Source organism: Pholcus phalangioides, unplaced genomic scaffold (genome assembly GCF_987345545.1).
Source record: "Pholcus phalangioides strain wild (caught in Gottingen) unplaced genomic scaffold, Ppha-v1.0 ptg000008l_1, whole genome shotgun sequence".
Taxonomy (NCBI): Eukaryota; Metazoa; Arthropoda; class Arachnida; order Araneae; family Pholcidae; genus Pholcus; species Pholcus phalangioides.
The window spans coordinates 48,774,042-48,794,261 of NW_028301601.1; the positions used below are offsets into that span (position 1 = coordinate 48,774,042).

The following is a 20,220-nucleotide window of genomic DNA, read 5'->3' on the forward strand; positions in this document are numbered from 1 at the left end:
TTCTACGAACTTATCTTTTCCATCTGTATCTGTGCGGGAGAAAAATACGCATAGCACAAAATCTCACGCACTTTTTTTCTTCACTGTGATCACGGACCCGGCTGCACAGTGTTCCGAACAATGTCTCTCACAAGCACTCGAGATGGCAAAGCAAGAAGCAATTTGAAGGACAGATTTATTTTACAGGATGACTACGTGAACGTATTCACAAGCAGTGATTTGGCAATGCACGCTAAACATAGAGCCACGTAAAATTAGTTTCTCGTGAGAGAACTCTCTCAACACAATTTTTAACTCTCAGTTCCACTCTAGCGGCGCTTTTATACATTCTGAGAAAAGTCAGGAAGCTTCTGGAAAGATCCTTTGGTATCATAAAGTACGGGGCTGTCAATAGACTTGCCAAAGTTGTCGTAAATTTGATATTTTAACAGAGAAATGCGTAAATGACTAATTTACAAGTTAAAGATGGCATAATAAATGACAAATAATGACTATTTACATAATTTTCGCAACAGTTACGTGCGTGCGTAATGTAAAAAAAAAAAAGTTAATTTTCTCATTTTAACCTTTTCAGACCCTGATGAGAAATATGTGTCGGTTGGTTGCTTTGTCTCACTGTAGAGCTTTTTCTTTTGACCCTGGGAGTTAAACCCCAGGGCCGTCATTTCAACTTTTTCCGGGGGGGGGGCGCAAAGAACATGTACTAAATGTATGTATGTATATGTATATATGTACACCATTTGTAGTGTATTTTCCTGAGTTAAACCCTGACTTCAAGGATTGTGAAAGGTGGATAAGAACTTTTTACTTTTTTGGACTTTCATCAGAGGGCAGCACTTTCAGGTTTTAAAATGACTATCAGGAGAACAAGAAAAATGTAGTTTATTACATAAAATTTTGCAATAAAGTTCTGGGAAAAAAAATTATATGCATATGAATATACTCTGCATCATCTTGGTTGAAAAAATTGGAACGGAGGAAAGTATTTCTTCACAAAAGAAATAAATGAAAAAATTCAAAATTTGTAAAATTCATAGTCTGCTGAGATTTGCAATTTGAATGCTTTCTTCGACTATCAAAAAACTCAGAAACATTTTGAAAATTCCAAAAAATGGAAGCTCGGATCTGAAATTGCTGAATTCTCTTTCACACATTGTGAAGTCGCTTATCTCATCTTCCTTGGTCAGTGTCTTTTTTTTTTATAATGCTTGTTAGTATTTTTAAAAATTACTTTGGAATTTTGGGCAATTCCCTGAACGAATTATACGGTTTTCCATAGAAACTCGTGGAAAGTCTCATTTTGGCTAACGGAAGTGATTCTGCAACGCATTATCTTTGTTAGACGAGGTATCACTGTATTCGATATTGACTAAAATATTCCACAAATATAAAATAATGATTTTTTTTTAAATAATAAGTCAAAAACAACGCAAAAATAGATTTTTGTTGACAAGGAAATAATGAAACCCATGAACTCACCATATTTTCTTATACAGCTGGCGATGCTGGAATTACGAAGCTCTGGAAGAAATAATTAAAAGCATTACATACTGATGTGTAACTGTGAACTCTTTATATTTTAACGTACTGATAATTTTACGCATTCATTCATATTCGCTGTTCAAAGTGTTTACCAATCTAAAACACGGGTAGGTAAGATAATAGCTTGGTATTTCATTTTTAACCCGAGTGTTATAACCCAGCACACGTTGCTTCAAAACTGGTTGGTCCAACATTTCCGATTTTCTAGTCCACAATGAAAGAAGAAAGAAATATTTTGGGTCATATTGGAAATACTTGTTATAGCCGAAGTAGGCCATTGAGGCCAAATATAGCATTTTAAATTTAAAAATGAGCAAATCTCTTCCTCTATTTGATAGGCAAACATACACTTGAAAATCTACACAGGTTTAAGTGGCTTATTTCGCCTCCTAATCGAATTAAATCTAGCTCCGTTGGAGAAGAACGAGATATTTTTAAAAGAATTTCTTGGGAAACGGAAGCAAAAGAATGACGAAAAATAAGTAGTTATATCCGAGGTCGTTGAGTTTCTATGAACATTATAAGCAAGGTGGTCCATTAACGTTATTCTACATACGAACCTGCAAAGGCCAAAAGCAAAAATTACGGACGTTTTTAACGAGGTGGTTATAGCCGAGTTTTATTAATTCGTATATAAGAGGTATAATGGTTGAACACTACAGTTTTAAAACGTCAAATACATAATTTCATGAAGATATAATTACCAGAATCACAGATGACAGCGAAAAAGCATACTCTATGTATATGTTATACAGGCTGAACATTAGGGTACTGGTTACTGCTGATATCAGAACAGTTGCCAATATACACGACGACTGCCATAACATCCGAGATCTGAAATTAAATATTAGAGAGGAAATAATACACACACACACATATATATACTATATATATAATGCACAATTAAATATCGAATCGAGATGAGTGTGAAATACATACTTGCCCTTGAAAATTGTTTTTTGGTCTTCACACTTTTCTATGTCATTCGCCATGTGTGCTTTAAAATGAACCACCAAAAGTGCATGGACCTAGAAAAAGAAAAAAATGATTGAGAATTCATTCAATAATTCTTGCAAAGAGATACAACAGCAGACAGAACAGGACGGACCGTGCACAACCAGGCTCTGTCACTTACGCGATGTAAGCTCATGCGCAGGAGTCACATTGTCGTGCTGCAGAAAATTCTGATTAACAAGGAATAGGGGGTACCTATCGTAGGATCTGAAAAACCCCTAATCACGTATGTGCATTCATATACAATTGTAAAAAACATGGGTGACGTCAGACTTATCACTAAAAGAATCAGATTATACAAGGAGTTCGGAAGACCACCTATTTTAGGGAACCTGGAGGACAATCTGCCTTTAAATAATTCAAATGCGAAATCCAAAGCAACATATACTAGTATAAATATATACACAAAAGCCCTGGTGCATCGAACCTAAAGAACCCCGAGTAATGTTTATTAATATGCAAGCATGTGTGAGGTTAGACAAATACAAAAAAGGCAAACAGCAGGCAAACAATATTTTATTATAAAAAGTACTAAAATGTACTCACCACAACTAAAGCGAACGCCGATATCGCAAAAATATTGAAATTTAAGCTCCCGAATTCCAACCAAAGCGTCCTGGAAAAAAATAAACATGCCAGTCATAGGGGGAAAAATAAGAGCAAAAAAGATAAATAAAGAATGCATTTTCTTCAATATTTTCAGTGTGCAGTGTTACGGTTTCGTTAAAAAGTGAATCGAATTGAAGTAGTATAGACTAACACTTCCGTCTGGACCCTGAAGATGATTTTGGTGAGCGCGATGCATCCAGTGACTAACCCTGGAAAACCTGAAACACAAATTCGTTTCAGAAAAATGCGTAAATTGCATCTGTCAAGATAAAATAAAAATAAAAAACTTGCAAGCAAATTAATTACTTTTATTGGAACAAGAATGTAATATTTTATTGTATGAAAGTTCGGTTAAAATATATCCAGAGAGAGAGAGAAACTTATTTGCACCCGGAGAATCTTGAGCTATGGGTCATCAACCAAACTTGATTCGCATGTGCTTCCGAGACAGCTCGTACAAATTCACTTGCAGCCAGGGACTCTTTAGCTATGGGCCACGACTTGATTCGCGGGGGATCACGACCTAGACTCGATTCGCAGGCGATTCCGAGATGGCTCATACATATCCACTCAAAGATCTATCATAAATGCGTCATTGGTTTCACTAATTTAAAAAAAACAAACAGTCCCGTGGGCCGCCAAGCTGATCTTGTTGTTGATTTTGGGTCGCGACTGAAAAAGGTTAACAACTCCTGGCAGAGAAAACGGTAAGTCCATAGATACTGTAAGGTTTTCCCCCATTGGGAAGGAGCATGATGGGAGTAGAAAGCGTGGGTGGGGGAGAAAGGCCCTCGACGAAGAGAAAAGAAGCTTGGTGTGTTTTCGGTTAGTTAGAGAGTGGCTCCTGTGGACTCAGGAGGTAATTTCAAAGGCTCGCTGTAAGCGAGGAGGACGTGTTAATAGTATAACGTTTATTGTGATAAAGCATGATTAAACCAAATATTATATATAAAAGTGGCAGAGAGTGCTTATGATTGTGTGTGGCAATTATTCATTGAAAACGAACCCTACATAGTGGTGTCAGCAGTGCGATCAGTAGAACTATACTGAATGGAAACTGACTATTTTGTGCGAAGGTGATCGCAGGAATAAATCATCGTTAAGCGATTGACGAAATAGAAGGATCAGGACTGATCACTTGGCGTAGCTGATCACACATTGGGTGGTCACCAGTGTCTCAAGACATCGGAATATTCATGTGAAAGCTCGACCATCGGCAGAAACGAACGAGCATCAAGACTTTCGCCTATACCGAGGTGAGCGGTCACATTTTTGTTATCAGGCGAAACCGAACTATTTCGTACAGTAATTTCATTCGATATTGATTTTTAAAAAAATAGAAGAAAAAATATTAAAAATGGCCATCTTTGCCAGGGGACGAAAAGAGGACCTGCTGATTTTAGCAGATGAGTTCCGGGTGGAAGTCCCCAAAGCCGCAAAGGTTGTGGATTTGAAAGAGCTAATCATGAAAAGCCCTCATTATGAACCAGAATTTGTGAAAGAATTACTAAATAGTATTATCGATGAAAGAACAGAGCGAGAAGCAAGAAACCACGAATTAGAGGTAGAGACAATAAAACATAATGAAAGACGTGGAACACGTGGAAATAATGATTTTATTGGGTATTTGAATTTAATGAAAGGTGTAATACCAGAGGTGACGGACAACATAGAGGATTGGCCTTTTTTCTTTCATCAAGCAGAGACTATATTCAAGTTGTATGAGGTCCCGGAGGAATACCATGGGAAAATTATACTATGCATTTTGAAGGGGAAGGCTGGATGCATAAGTATGAGGCAGGCAGAACCCGATTTTGATGATTACAACAGAATCAAAGAGATGATTTTGAAGGAATTTCAAATCACTCCCATTGAACATAAAAAGAATCTAGATACAATGAAAAGGAAAACGAAGGAAACGTGTAGTCAATATGCGGTCAGGGTGGAAACAGCTGTAGATTTATACCTCAAGTCGAGGGAAGTTAGCACATTTGAGGATTTGAAACAATTGGTCATCGTTGATAAAATTAAAGAAAGCCTGTCCCCAAACATCAGAATCTATATACAGTTGAAAGAAACAGACGGTTGGTTAGATGCAGTCAAACTCGCGAAAGAAGTATATAATTACACGAGTGCGACAAATAATAGCGGTTCACATTCAGAAAATTTTTCTGACATAGGATGTTATGATAACCAACAGAATAGATATTTTCGTGAGCATGACCATGGAAAGAAATATTCTGATCAGAAGCCACTTCGAGAGGAAGGTTGTTTCATTTGTTCGTCAAGATTCCATGTAAAAAGAAACTGTCCTGAAAATAAGAACAGAGTCAGCATGAGTAATAGAAGAGCAGGTAATTTGGATACTAGAGTCAACCAGATAGAAACGGAAAGTGTACCACAAGATACAGAAGCGTTTTCAGTAACAGGAATCGGTATCAGTGACGATATCAGACAGGATTCCGGATATATCCAATCTATCACCGCATTGAAGAGAATGAAAGTTAGCATTGAGGGAAAAATTGTGAATGCATTGATTGATTCAGGTTGCCAAATTTCTGTCTTAAGAGAAGATTTGGTCCCTCGCCACAAGACAGAGTCTAAAGCAAAGACATATTTGAAACCTGCATTCGGAAAGCCTATTTTGGCAGGTTTGAGACACATCAATCTGGCCATTCCCGTAACGGACAAAACAAGTGTAGTCCACCACAGAGCCATCTTGTGCGCTATTACACCCCACATAAGTGAGGAGGCCATATTACATCCACAAATTATCAACTTACTCAAAGGGGAAGTGAAGGTCCAAAAGATCGCAGCTGTGAACAAGAATCATATAACGAACAACGAAATGCCGGCAAAGCAGGGTGGGAGAGATGGAGTGGATGAGAGGAAAAAACATAAACAGAGCACACCCTCACCCCACAAGAAGAATTTCGAAGAAGCGACCCACTGGTTGCTGAATGGGAGTCAGCAGCGAAGGGTAAGTGAGGATACGGCGGGCTGCGCCCTTCAACAAAGGGGTTGGGGGTTGGTTTTACCCACAGAGTAATAATACTATAGAGTGCGCGCGAGGGGTTACAATGTGAAGCAAAGATCCGGAGTCACGTGACTCCGGTCGAAAGGCTGGTCAGGGAATCTCTCTGGCAATGCTTTCCTTATGGCTACTCGTATGACGATCTACACGCGCTGTCTTATTTTTGATTAGAATGGCCAACACTTGCGCAGCTTTCGGATGTTCTGAACGGTTTAGGAAAGGGGGACCAGTATCCTTTCACAAGGGAATACTTTTTTGCTTATTCCTCTTCTTATAAATTAAAAATTGGAATATTAAATTGACGATCCAATGGATTTCTGACGTAATCTCAGTTTTTAACGACTCCATTTTGGATTTAATTCAATTAAAGTTCCAAGTTTTGGTAAAATTCAAATGTCATGAATCATTATTAAATGTTTTAATAGAATTTTTGGCAATAAATGATTGAAATTGTGAGTTTTATGAAGTTTTAACTGAAATATACGTCTCCGCAAGATTTGGCGAGATTTGGCGAGCTAGTGAGTTCATTCGAGTTTTGCTCAACTTGGAAGAAAATATGCTTTTCAGAAGGAGAAATTTATGAAAAATATTCTATTTAAATAGAATGTGAGGAAAACTTCCCCCCCCCCCTCTAGACAATTGCAGTTTTGCATAAAAATAATAGTATTTTTACCCCTCTTCACACCTGAGATAAAACTATTACAGAAAAGAAATTTTTTTATTCATTAATTTATGTTTGTTGTATGTGAAATTGCCGCTTCAAACAAGAAAATTAATTATTCAATTGATTTTTTGAGTCAATATCTGTACTAAGACCTGAAGTCATATATTGTGTACCTCAGATGTTATCTTGAAAAAGAATCATTCTAAAAACGATTTAATACCTTAAATTAAGATTAACATATGCATACTTTTGGAGCGAAGAGATTACATATGTATGTGACATGTGTAAATATTATATTATATATATGAAATATTATATCCTAAAATATTATATATATATATATATATATATATACACACTTTAAATTATTACATATATACTCTACATGGAATTTTAATTCTTATAATTTAGAGAAATTGATGATGAGATTCTGTAATTTTCTTGAGTAAAATCTATTTTAATCCTGAAATATTATGTAAGTGTTTACAGTTTTGTGTGATGAGGTTATAAAAGGTTTTTCAGGAATGTTAGAAATGAAACTTTTTCTTATTGTTTGAATATTATTTCATGACTGAATATGGTATGAGTGTGAATGTGTTACATTACATAACATAATATGATGCATTATAATTAATTATACATTAATTATGAGTATATAGAGTAATTGTAATGTTCTGGAAAGATATATTTTTGTTTTAATAACCCCTCGTATAAATAAAGTTTCGAAATTAAAAGCGACAAAGTGAATGAAGAGAATATTTAAAAATATAAATGAATTAGGCTTTACAACATATACGTTGTTCCGTTTTCCAATATTTGTTTATTTTATAGAATTTATTTTTTCAAATCTGATACTCCCTAAATATTTCACATAAAAATGAGTGAAATTCATTGAAAAAATGAAGGAAAGTTTTCATCAACTTGATCGAATTGAGTCAAATTTCGTTACAGCAACATCCTAGCTTCTGCGAAAACGCGCCAAATGTAATAGCGCAGAACCTGTTCTTTCCCCGACAATACTGCTCATCTTTTCTTCACGTTCGACAAGTTTTATGAATAGCGTGCGCGGTCTATTTATATCTTAAGTCTATGGTTTTACCAAAGGAAAAAAAAAAGTTTTTTTGCGAAGGGCCCGTAAAACCTAGAAATATTATATTATAGAATTATATATTCTAGAAACCTTGCGTAAAACTCCTTTTGAGGGACATGTACAAGAGTGCTAAGAAACAAATGACAGAATCTAGCACTCATTTTATTGGGAGGGGATTGTCAAGGATACGAAGGAATTTTGTGTGTGCATGTGAGGCTTGCCAGTTGAGAGGAAAGAACGAAGTCTCAGACAGAGCTTCAATTACTCCATCAGTAGGGGCAGAACAAAAACTCATACTGTCCGACCATCATCACAACACCTGGAAGCGGACACTCCAGGGACAGACAACGTAAGCGCAGACGTGATGTCACGTTTCCGAACAGAATGAATTGTGTGAACTGAAATAATGAACATTAATGGTTACTTGCGTTTTATTGCAAATTATGTAAATATTTATTGCTATCAGTATCGTGTTATTTGATCATATCCTAGTTTCTATTATCAGTATCAATCCATGTAATCAGATTGTCTTGTAAAATATGTTATGCATATTTCACGCTTAGGAAGGGGGTAATGTAAGGTTTTCCCCCATTGGGAAGGAGCATGATGGGAGTAGAAAGCGTGGGTGGGGGAGAAAGGCCCTCGACGAAGAGAAAAGAAGCTTGGTGTGTTTTCGGTTAGTTAGAGAGTGGCTCCTGTGGACTCAGGAGGTAATTTCAAAGGCTCGCTGTAAGCGAGGAGGACGTGTTAATAGTATAACGTTTATTGTGATAAAGCATGATTAAACCAAATATTATATATAAAAGTGGCAGAGAGTGCTTATGATTGTGTGTGGCAATTATTCATTGAAAACGAACCCTACAGATACTGCTTTCTTTTCAAGTAGCAGTAATACAGGACGATTCAGAACTTATGGGCAAAACATTGAATAAGGGTAGGACACATGTAAACAAGCGATTTTCGTTTCACAAAGGCTTTCGGGATGGCAATTTGTGCCGGTTTTCTTTTGCGCAATCAAAGATCGAACGAAATAGAACCATCTTCAAGTACAGCCCGTCCCGCGTAATTGGGTAACGGATAAAATCCTGTGCAACCAAAATTTCTCCTGTTAAGACAATGTTAAGACTCCCCATTTAATCGAATATTATGATTCACACGACAACTGTAAATGTATATTAACCACTATGTACATAATATTTTTATTAGATAAGACATTTGAAAATTATGACAAATACATTGTCAATTAAAATTTATTTAAAAGAAACATTGAAACTAAAGTGTTAAAGCTGACTTCAGTACGTGCACATTATTTTATTTTTGTTCTCTGTAGAGCCAATAGAGAGCGCTAACATTTGCAATAAAATATGCTATAGCTCCATGAAATATCTTCAGATTAGAAAAATGATCTCGAAAAGAAAGGATTTATGTTTGTGCAACAAATTAAAAGTTTTCGATGCAAAAAAAATCCCTCTTCTTCGCATTGTACGCCTTTCAGTCCCGTATATCCGGGACGTCCGACATTCATAGCGCTATTCTGATGCTTTACTCATTTTGGCACATTTGTGTGGAAGCGGCGAGATGATATTACCGTAACGCATTGTAAGTTTGCAATTTTTTATTCTGTAATGTCCCCCCAAAAAAGGGTTTCCTAACATGTCCCGGGTTTTAATTAGGAATTCCGGGATTTGTCACGGTCTATTTGGACAACGCCAATGGATAATTTTGATTGCCCATTGGCGTTGATTGTTTAGATTTTATTTATTTGTTATATGACTTCAGGAGTTGACGATCAATTTTTATGTAAATTATTTTATTTTGCTGCCTTCGTCTGAGGTGGTCATGTTATGTTGTTTTTAATAAAACTTTCAGGACACACCTATCTTTCGGGAACGCTTTGATACCTCTCTGAGATGGGAAGCGGGGTGTGCCCGGTCTTCGAAGGTTTATTTGGACACCCTACCTCCTGCCTTATACAATGCATGATGGGAATGACGATAAGGCACAAAACCAGCGCGTTCAATACCAGTGCCGTCTAGGGTTCACTACTTTCGTGGCGCCCGTGCATTGTGCGACAGAAACTGTTTTTCGCTATTATGTATTTAGTTATATGTATCCTACCACTCAAAGTTTTGCACTTGAGTTCCGAATCACCCCCCACCCGTATTATTGTCATCTTTTTTTCTTCTAAACAAATCCAAGCGTTTGAATCGGTTAGCGGAAACTTAGCTCCTGACACTCCGTCCCCGACTTTTCACCCTAGTACGTTTCGTCTCCTTCACATTTCGCCACTGAAATTTTCACCCCGGAGATCAAGTGTGAGTGAGTGATTGTATGAGTGGGCAAGTGAATGAGTGACTGGTTGTTTGAGTGGATGAGCCACCGTATGAGTGACCAAATTAGTGTTCGATTGAGTGGCCAAGGTAGTGAGTGAGTTACCGACTGAGCGAGCGATTCAGTGAGTACAATTATGAAACACTCACCAGCTCACTCACCCACTCATATGGTCACTCATAGAGTCACTTGGACGTCCATACGATCACGTACTCACGTACTCACCCAATGCGCAGCAGTTCGCTTGGTGATGTCGTGGCAGAGTCGGCAAGTGTGCTATTATCGTATACTACTGTCATCACACCGTTCGCAGGTGCCCTTTTTTTCTACTCTCTTCCGTTGTCCGGAAGAAGGTATTCGTTTGTAGTTGTGTGAAATGGTATCTTTCTGTGACTTTAAAAATTCGTTTTTCATGTGTAACGTGCGTACCCCATGTTACTCCGCATTAATAAATGCCATATTTAGCCATTCTCTGGAATTCAAATAGTTATTGGAATCAGATTGGAGATACCTATTTAAATGCCCAGCTACTTCAATCTAAGTGCCAGCACACTATTTCCTACATTAATTACTTACCATAGTGCCTCATACGATCACACAACTCCCCAATACGGTCACTAATCCAATCACTTTATCACAACTACGATCAATCACTCACTCATTTGCACCTGTCCTGGATGAAATGGTGAAGGGAAAGTTTTCGGATCCCAATTTAGTCAATTGACAATGAACCAGATAAAAAAAATTGTCAGTAAATAAAATAATTATGGATTGAATACAGACAGTAATTACATATGTAAAAAAATATACTTATTACATGACTTTATATACATTTAGTGTATTCATTATAGAAAAGTGCAACATACCCCAAGCCAGAAGAGAAATGATAACATTGGTTCTTATCCCTACAGATATGTTTCTGATCTCCATGTAATTCACCAACACAACACTCGGCTGTAATGCAATGGCTGACAGATACAGGAATTGCAAAATCTCTGATCTCATGATGGAGAAATTCTGAAATTGCACGACAAGGGACACACAGTGTCACACTTAAACTATACAGGGTAAACGTGACATGTTCTGCCTTACGGGGGGGGGGGGTGGACGAGCCCAAGTGGAACACGGAACACCCTACCAACACCGTCCTATCTCGAAACTTTTTCGAGTTATAGTGGCTAATCAATCACGGTAAAAAAAAATTCATGAAGTCTGAATTAACACGAATTCGTGAATTTTCTGAAACATTTACAAGCAAACTAAGCACATATTTAGAAAAAGCTGAAAAAAATCCTCCAAGAGATGACACCAATTTCATTGAAATATCTGCATTTGATAGCGAGCTACAAGCGCTGAAAGATTGGCAAAGCTCAAAATATATAATAGCTGATTCCGCAAAAACCCTTGTAGTTACAATCGAACAAATTCACCAAAATCTTATCCATTGCGCCAGTTTTCGAACGAGCCTACAACACACCATATCGGTGTTATAGTTCAAAAGAAATTTACCTTTTTATTTGTAATACTTCACTAAAATCAGCATTCGTCGAAGGAGATAGTCGACGAAAATTAGGAATTGGCGGTTTTTTTTTTCAAATCGAGCACAACTCAGGTCTATCGCCATGGGCAATTTACTATAGTTACTGTATCTAGTGTTTGATTTTTCAGTGCTGCCATTTATACTTCAGAAGTGAAGTGTAATGACTGAATACTTGTACTGTTTTTAGACCTGTTGCTCTGTATGGCGAGACTTTTTAATGGGAGATCGGCTCGCATTTGAGCCACGAAGTTGGGAACCACAGAAAACCAACTTCAGCTGACCACCACTATATGGTGCCGTTGGGGTTCGAACCCGGCGATGTGAGTCCGTCAATATGACCACTAGACCACCACAGCGACGGAATTGGCGGTTATAGATTTTGCTGACAATTTGTTTCTGCAGAAATAATTTTATAAGATGGCATTTCCCGTCTACAGGATATCTGTTATTTGATGGCGAGCTTCAAGCGTTGAGAGATTGCTAAAGTGAGAAATCGAATTCTCGCCAAAACCTACTAAAATTACTTCAACGAACGCAGATTTCAGTGATGTATCACAGACAAAAGAAAATATTTCTCCTCAACTAGATCACCGATACAGTTTATTGTTAAAGCTTTGGAAAGCTGGTACAACGGACCAGGTTTCCAAAAGGTTTTCAAGGTTTTGGTAAATTTGACCGATTGTAACTAGAAGATCGTTCACAGAATCTGGCGACAATTATATTTGAACTTCACCAATGTTTCGGCGCTTGTACCTCACCATTAAATCCAGATATTTCAATAAAATCGATGTCATATTAAAGAATGTTTTCATATAAAGAATGTTTTCATATAAAGAATGTTTTCATATAAAGAATGTTTTCATATAAAGAATGTTTTCATATAAAGAATGTTTTCATATAAAGAATGTTTTCATATAAAGAATGTTTTCATATAAAGAATGTCATATATAGAATGTGTCATATGTTGTCATATAAAGAATGTGTTTAGTTTGCGTTTAACTCTTCCAGAAACTTCATAAATTTAGGGGTTTTTTGAGACTTAAAGCATTTTCATTTTTCTTCCATAATCGATTATCCGCCATAACTTTAAAACGGTTCGAGATAGGACAGGGTTGGTATGGTATTTCATGTTCCACTTGGGATCGTCTATCGTCTCCTTTCATTTGGCAGAACATGTCACGTTAACCCTTTTACAGTTCTTTAGTATCCACACTCACTTCTCTTTCATATCGGCATGCAATCAATAAATCAATTCATTAGCTGAATATCGTCTCTGTAAATTAATTGAATAATTTTGGCTTTGATAAAAATTTTATCAGGGATGTTTACCTGTAAATCATCCTTCGATAAGCAAATGGTGAGCTGGAAATAAATCAAAGTGACGGATCCACACAATTGAAATTTTGCACAGGAAATATTCTGCCACCTGAGGAAATTATGATCAAACAAACGAAATATTAGACGCACTATTGGGTCATTCTTCGAATAACTCAAAACGGAACATCCTTCGCAAAAAAAAACCCCCAAAAACACAATATTTAAATAATTACAAACAAGGACAGACCACAAAATAGTATACTGTATCAATAGCATTACTACTTCTACTTAACCACATACAGGAACACATTCCTCTGCAGAATTTCTAACGAATCGGTACATGCATATAGAAATGTCCTCTCCACTGGTTAATACAATATTTATGATATTCATGAACTGGTTATCTGTGGAGATGTGTGTGAAGATTACAAGGAAGAAAACGCATCACTGCCCCCACGGGACTCGAACCCCGGTCTCTCGCTTGCCGAATGAGTGCTCTACCATCTAAGCTATGGAAGCAGATTGAATAATCCGACCTTGGGGTGTGTGTATGTATGTATGTATGTATGTATGTATGTATGTATGTATGTATGTATGTATGTACATACATACACACACACAGAATATATATACCTACATACCTAGAAGAGTTTCACTTTTATCTCTTTTTATTTTCTTATAGATTTTCCACGTTGATAGATTTTTTCTTTTCCTAAATGAAAATATTAGTTCTATAAAGGTCCTAAATGTTTTTGTTCAGAGCCTCTCACCAAGTGAAATGCGGATCTTGACTCAAAACCCCTCCCAAAAAAACCTTACTTTGCTGGCAGTCATCTTGCTGAAAAACTCATTTCAGTCAGCTTCGATGTCCGGTTACGTCGCTTCTTGTCATAACGCGCATCCGGATATCTCACGTTTTTCAAATGAGCCATGATGACCTCACAGACGGTCTATTTTGTCTATAATCTATTTCATCGTCTTAGGCCGGCATTACACTATAAAAGTTTGATAAAATCCTTCATAAAACTTAAAAAATCCAACCATTAAAGCTCATAGGTTACATACGAGCAAATGCAACTGATAATTTTATTGGTTTAATTTTTTAAATTTTATAAAAGAACTTTTATGAAACTTTTACAGTGTAATTCCGGCCTTAAGCCAGTATTACACTATAAAAGTTTTGTAAAAGCTCTTTGATAAACTCGAAAAATTCAACCAATATAATCACCGGTTGCATTTGCTCGAATGTAACCGATGCGCTTATTGTGGTTGAATTTTTCCAGTTTTATAAAAGATCTTTCATCAATCTTAGAAAATCTAACCAATGAAGCTCATAGGTTACATTCGAGCAAATGCAACCGATAATCTTATTGGTTGAATTTTTGAAGTTTTATAAAAGGACTTTTAGAAAACTTTTGTGTAGTACCGGCCTTGCACTATATAAGTTTAATAAAAGTCCTTTTATGAAACTTGAAAAATGCCACTAATATGATTATTGGTTACATTCAAGAAAATGCAACCGATGATCTTATCGGTGGCATTTTTCAAGTTTTATAAAAGTACTTTTATTAAACTTTTATTGCGTAATTCCGGCCTTACAATTTTTCATCTGGTGATTTTTGTGCGTTAAGCACACCTCTAATCATATGAAGAAAAAAAAACAGGTTCATGTCAGAAGTGGGATTCGAACCCACGCCCGGAGAACCGGACTGCGACCTGAACGCAGCGCCTTAGACCGCTCGGCCATCCTGACACACACCATTATTATCTTAGTATAATGGAGAAAATTTGTATATTTGAATATATTCATGCATTTGCATAAAATAACGTGCGAGGTGTGTGTCAAAATAATAGGAAATACGACTAGAAAATATATTCAATTTTCGCATGCATTACCTCGATGCTATTGCCGATGCTAAAAGCGTGATCAGAACAGTGACCAGGCACTGTAAACTGCTGACCAAAGCAATTATTTTGAAGTGTTTCCTTTCAGGTGCGGATTCCTGGAAAAAGAAAGAGTAATGGTCAAAATCCTGACACAGTCAACCCTTTGTTTACGAACTTAATTCATTCCTGCCGTAAAAATTCGGTAACCGAAAAATATGGTTTCCCATTGGAATCAATATAAAATGAATTAATCCATTTCTGGGACTTCGAAGATTTTTCTAGTGCAAATTCTCTAGCACCAGCTCCCGTGCAATCGTCATAATGAATGGCAATCGTCAAACCCCCACTGAAAAAATTACCATAATTCGAAAGAGATGAAATGCAAATAGAATGAAACCGATGACTAGGCTAAGTCTGGTTTCGTAAACATGCATCATCTATATCAGGGGTGGCCGCAAGACCGTTGCGAATGGGGGGGGGGGGAGGAGACTTGGGGTCTGGTTCCACCCGAAATGCGAGAAAATCACCCAGACCAGAACCAGAATTGAACTTTGAGCCGATTCCCAACCCGCGAGGGCCAACTGCCGGCATAAAAACTGGCCAAGAAGGCCTGTGAAGAAGAAAATGTGTACATGTTTGTAGATAGATATGTGTTTGCATGAATGTGTAGTGTATGTAAAAAGAACTGGTCAAATTGTTTAGAAGTCATGATCTGGCTATAAGCAGGCAAATGTCATCACAGTTCACAGAAGCAGGTCACACAATCTCCAGCTGGCAACATCTATTCCAAGTGGAATGGGGGGAAAAACATCACATGGGAGTCGCGACGCAAAAAAACCCCCAGCAATAACATCAAAAATGCAATACAGGTAATAAAGTTCTGTTTCAACTCAGTGCATCAGAAATTAATGGGGATTTACTGTTGACAAATTTTATGTAAGCAAAACAATCCAAAGTTCAAATAGAGTTTTCCCGCTCTTTTTTTTTTTTACACCTTTTTCAAATGTGCATCATATGCAGGTCAAGCTCAATATGCAAGTTCAATTGGGAAATATATGTATATATACAAAATTCAATAATGAGAAGATACAAATCGAATAGATGCGAATAAATGTCAAAAGTGGATAGATACATAGTATGCAAGTAATGTGAGTATATACAATTGAATGAGAGAATTTATGTATTAAAATAGTATGTATACAATGAGATTTGTAGAAGAAAGCATCTTTACAAATTCTCCCATGTAAGGCGCCCAATTTGTTTGGGCCTCCTATATTTCCTTAAGCAGTCAGCATCATAGTCAACAATTTCCCTCAGATGTTCGAATTGGGAACTAAACATTCGCTCGAATTGATCATTGTTTAATTTCTTAATGTATGTGAATATGTGAGGTATGTCCAAGTCTTGTCTGATGTTTATTCCGCGAACAAACCAAGGGGCTCCAACAAATCTTCTGAGTATTTTGTTCTGCATAGTCTGTAGTTTTTTGATATTCATTTTTTGATATAGAAAATCACCCAAAAAAAGGGAAAAAGATGGCTAAACCCCCCCCCCCCCACGAACGAAATTTCTGGCTACGTGCCTGGGTGGCCAGCCTTCTTCCAAGCAGTGCTGAAATCAAGATTATTTCCAAAACACGTGGCACTCTACGAATTTCAAAAAGCAGGCCATGCGTCCCGTTTTTACGGGACACTACCATTCTCTCCGTTCCTGTAAAATATTGTTGGAGTGTGCTGGTCCTGAGTAGATGGAAGCTACGGATTTAACATAGGATCCTATGAATTCACTTGAGTTGGGGGCAATGAGAGAAGAAAATTTCTGAGGAAGAGGGCAATGTAATGAAAAGTTTTTGAACTATGGACTAGCTGAACGGCATCTAAAGCCATAAAGATTAACTACGTGTCCACAAGTTACTGAATGTTAGTTCTGTTAGACACGGATAACTTGTTTTCCAGAGGAGATCGACGCTCACATCTAGGGAGATGTGGAATTCTCGCAGTGGTGTGCACTGCTTGAGATAACCCCCTGGTGCTAAGTCCTGTCTGAGTTCAAGGGAATGGAGTCCACCAACTAAATTTTCATATTAAGAGACATTGTTATTATGTGAACCGTATACGTATTATTACTAGAGCCCAGATTATATGTAAGTGCATATATTTCACCACTTTTTATAGTCAATGAATATATAAGTACATGAAATCACCGAAGTTTTAAAACGAGTGCATATTTTTAGTTTTTTTTTTTTACTGATTGCATTGTACAAATGTTTGCAATGTTTTTATCTCTTTCCATTCTTCAAAATTGTTTCCAAATTTCTTTAATATTTCCAAGAAAATATTTTAGCATTGAGTATTTATTGTATATTTTGGGGCATATTTTTAGGCACTGCATGTATTTATATAGACGCATTTTAACTGCATATTTCCAAGCATTTTTAAATGCACATTTTTGCACTTCTAAATGCACATTTTTGCACTTCTAAATGCACATTTTTGCACTTCTAAATGCACATTTTTGCACTTCTAAATGCACATTTTTGCACTTCTAAATGCACATTTTTGCACTTCTAAATGCATTTATACTTCTAAGTATATCTTTACTTCTTAATACATACGTTCTTCATTTATTGCGCATATTTTTTTTACTTCTACTGAACGTTTTCTTTTTCTTACGTTAGGCCGAGTTCAGTGCTTTTGATAGTATTTTTTTTTTCATTTTGCGCATATTTTTCTTTTTTTTATGCATTTTTTTTCTTTTTGTGTGCATGCTTTTCATTATTAGGGAAACCAGCATTTTTTAAATGCATAATTTTTTAATTTCACGAACATTTTTAATGGGGACCTCCACTCCCGTTAGTAAAATTTCGTCAGTTCCGCCTTCCACCTGCTAACGCATAGTGGTATAAGACCACTGAGCAATAAGGAAACCTTTCCTTATAACTCAGTGGATCAGATACATATGCGAGGGAAGGGGAGCACGAGCCCCGATGTGCCCCCCCCCCTCCCAGCCGGACGATCAAAAATGAATTTTTGATTGTCCTCAATTTTGGATTTTTGATAGAATTAAAATATCGGAAGAAAATACCTTTATGTGCTATTACAATCAATTTCTGTTAATTTCAATGCTATGCTAAGGCTAATAACTCAAAATTTCTCTTTAATAAATTCATTGCGACCCATCCACAAAGCCTTTCGAGCACCTTCCAAAAGGCGATCCTGCGTACGCCTCTGATTGGATTGCCCTTCGGGAATATACATGGGAGAGTCCGACCGTCACCATCTGACACTGCTGTAGTGTCTCGCGTACTCACGGCGATTATTTTTCAGATTATATTCATGGGCCTTTGGTCTATATTATAGACTGAACGCACTATATTTTAGCTTCGGTTTCAAGCTTGTTATTAATTAGTGGTATAAGTTAAGCATTAATCATAGCTTTTTTTTTATATTACCACACATGTGTGCAGGACTCCTTTGAAGCAAGGGACTCTGTGTTTCCGCATCTGCCACACACCCCCTAATGGCGACTCTGGCCAATTTAATCGAATACTAAATAATTATGTCTGCTTTATGCTAGGTTCTTTGTTTTGAAAGTAGTGTCCCAGGCTCTGCCACGAAGCTGGGCTGGAAGAGATCTCGGCAACGGCATAAGTCCAGTGGCAAAGTTCTGGCGTTCATTCATTCATGTTTTGAAAGTTTCCTTATGCCCCGAAGAGAGAATCGAACTTGCCATTCAGTTCAGTTTGTGGGCTCCGCCCGTAAGGATCCGAATTTGCGTCTTGATCCGAATTTTATTATCATTGTTCGAATCGTCTTCAATTTCAAGAATAGATGGCAGCACGAACAGTTAAATCATATAGTAGAAATTTATACTTTTTCGTACAGTTTTGTGGGTTTTTCTCTCAGGGAAACGTACTGAATGAAAATTCCTGCGCCTTGACTTGATCACTGCAGTGGTCACCTCTAATTTTGAGCTTACATGGCTCATAGTGGCGTAAGGGCTTGTATAAACTAGAGAAAAGAAGAACTTAGATGGCAGCACTAACAAATTACTTCGAATTACTGAAATGGTATATTTTAAGCAATCATCTCCTCTCACGATGAAGAAGACGAGAGCTCAATGCTCGGTACTTCGCACCAACTAGCTACGGCAATCTATACCAGTACTACAACAAAAAGAACAAAGTAGCTATATGTCTCAACAATAGAAATGATAACGATTATTCCAAATAATACAACAAATAAGCGAGAATTATTTGCAAGTCGAAGGAGTTCCATAGATCATTTTCTCTACGGGCTCCGCTGTTGCTAATGAGGGGGCCTGGAATTACTCAATCCTGAGGGTCTAATAACATTTTATTTTGGGATTTAAATCTCAATTAACCTTCGATAATAGTGCAGTTATTATTAACTATAAATGCAACCAATTTTTCAGCTAGTTTTCCGACCCTTAACATCAAATTGTTACTTACATTTTCTTCCTTCCATAGATTAATAAATGCCTTTATTTAGTGCCTATTTTAGGTATTTTTACGGCCTTTTTGCCTGCCTATTTCGACTATTTTCAGTGCCTCAACTCCCGGGCTCTCGTAATATAACTAAAAAATACTTACTTGCTCAATATGGGCGTCAGTCATCAAAACAGCATAAGTCCCGGAACCATAGCATTTACATTCCGTGTAATTATAGGAGAAGCTCAATGTAATACACTTATTACGGTTATACTTCAGTGCTCTATGAGGAAAAGAAATTATAATCAATACACGAATTCCTGACTGAGAAATGGCTGACAAATTACTTCACTTAAGAATTGCAATTACGATTATTTCAATCAGCATGCGAAGGCCATGTGAATTAGGTTTCTATCGAAACGTTTTTCGTTACGAATAACAATTTAGAAACAAAGGAAATGGAACTAGAACATAATGTATCGAATTGGGGACGTAATTAATTGGCACATAATTGAATTGGTTTGAAAAACATGCATCCCGTATATGACTTATCGCTGTGCCTGACTTCACGATCATTGTAATGTGCCGTCTCCAATCCGAATGTTGGCAACATGGCTCTCCATATTGGCTCCAACATGGCTACTCGATATTGAACTTGTCTCTTTAACAAGCAGTACTGTTGCCCACTCCACTCCTTGAGGTCCTCTGTCCACATTCTTCTCTTGGTCTTCCTCTTTTCTTT

The 20,220-nt window shown here is 37.0% G+C and overlaps 1 protein-coding gene and 1 non-coding gene across 3 annotated transcripts in view; both read right to left on the minus strand.

Annotated features, from left to right (window-relative positions):
• Positions 1 to 20,220, minus strand: part of LOC149084430 (uncharacterized) — a 244,429-nt gene that overhangs the window by 1,043 nt on the left and 223,166 nt on the right. Inside the window, exons 20-28 of one of the 2 annotated variants that reach the window (XM_089234822.1) lie at positions 19,641 to 19,761; positions 15,038 to 15,144; positions 13,154 to 13,250; positions 11,151 to 11,301; positions 3,317 to 3,383; positions 3,103 to 3,172; positions 2,482 to 2,570; positions 2,247 to 2,376; positions 1,480 to 1,521 (exon numbers count right to left, since the gene is read on the minus strand). In XM_089234822.1, the coding sequence (XP_089090948.1) occupies positions 1,489 to 1,521; positions 2,247 to 2,376; positions 2,482 to 2,570; positions 3,103 to 3,172; positions 3,317 to 3,383; positions 11,151 to 11,301; positions 13,154 to 13,250; positions 15,038 to 15,144; positions 19,641 to 19,761 (865 nt within the window). In that variant the 3' untranslated portion in view covers positions 1,480 to 1,488. Of the gene's footprint in view, positions 1 to 682; positions 1,522 to 2,246; positions 2,377 to 2,481; positions 2,571 to 3,102; positions 3,173 to 3,316; positions 3,384 to 11,150; positions 11,302 to 13,153; positions 13,251 to 15,037; positions 15,145 to 19,640; positions 19,762 to 20,220 lie in introns of those variants that run through there. The other variant, XM_089234821.1, reaches the window with a different exon arrangement.
• TRNAL-CAG (transfer RNA leucine (anticodon CAG)) lies at positions 14,811 to 14,894 on the minus strand. The gene has a single exon. It is a non-coding gene; the product is annotated as a tRNA-Leu (tRNA).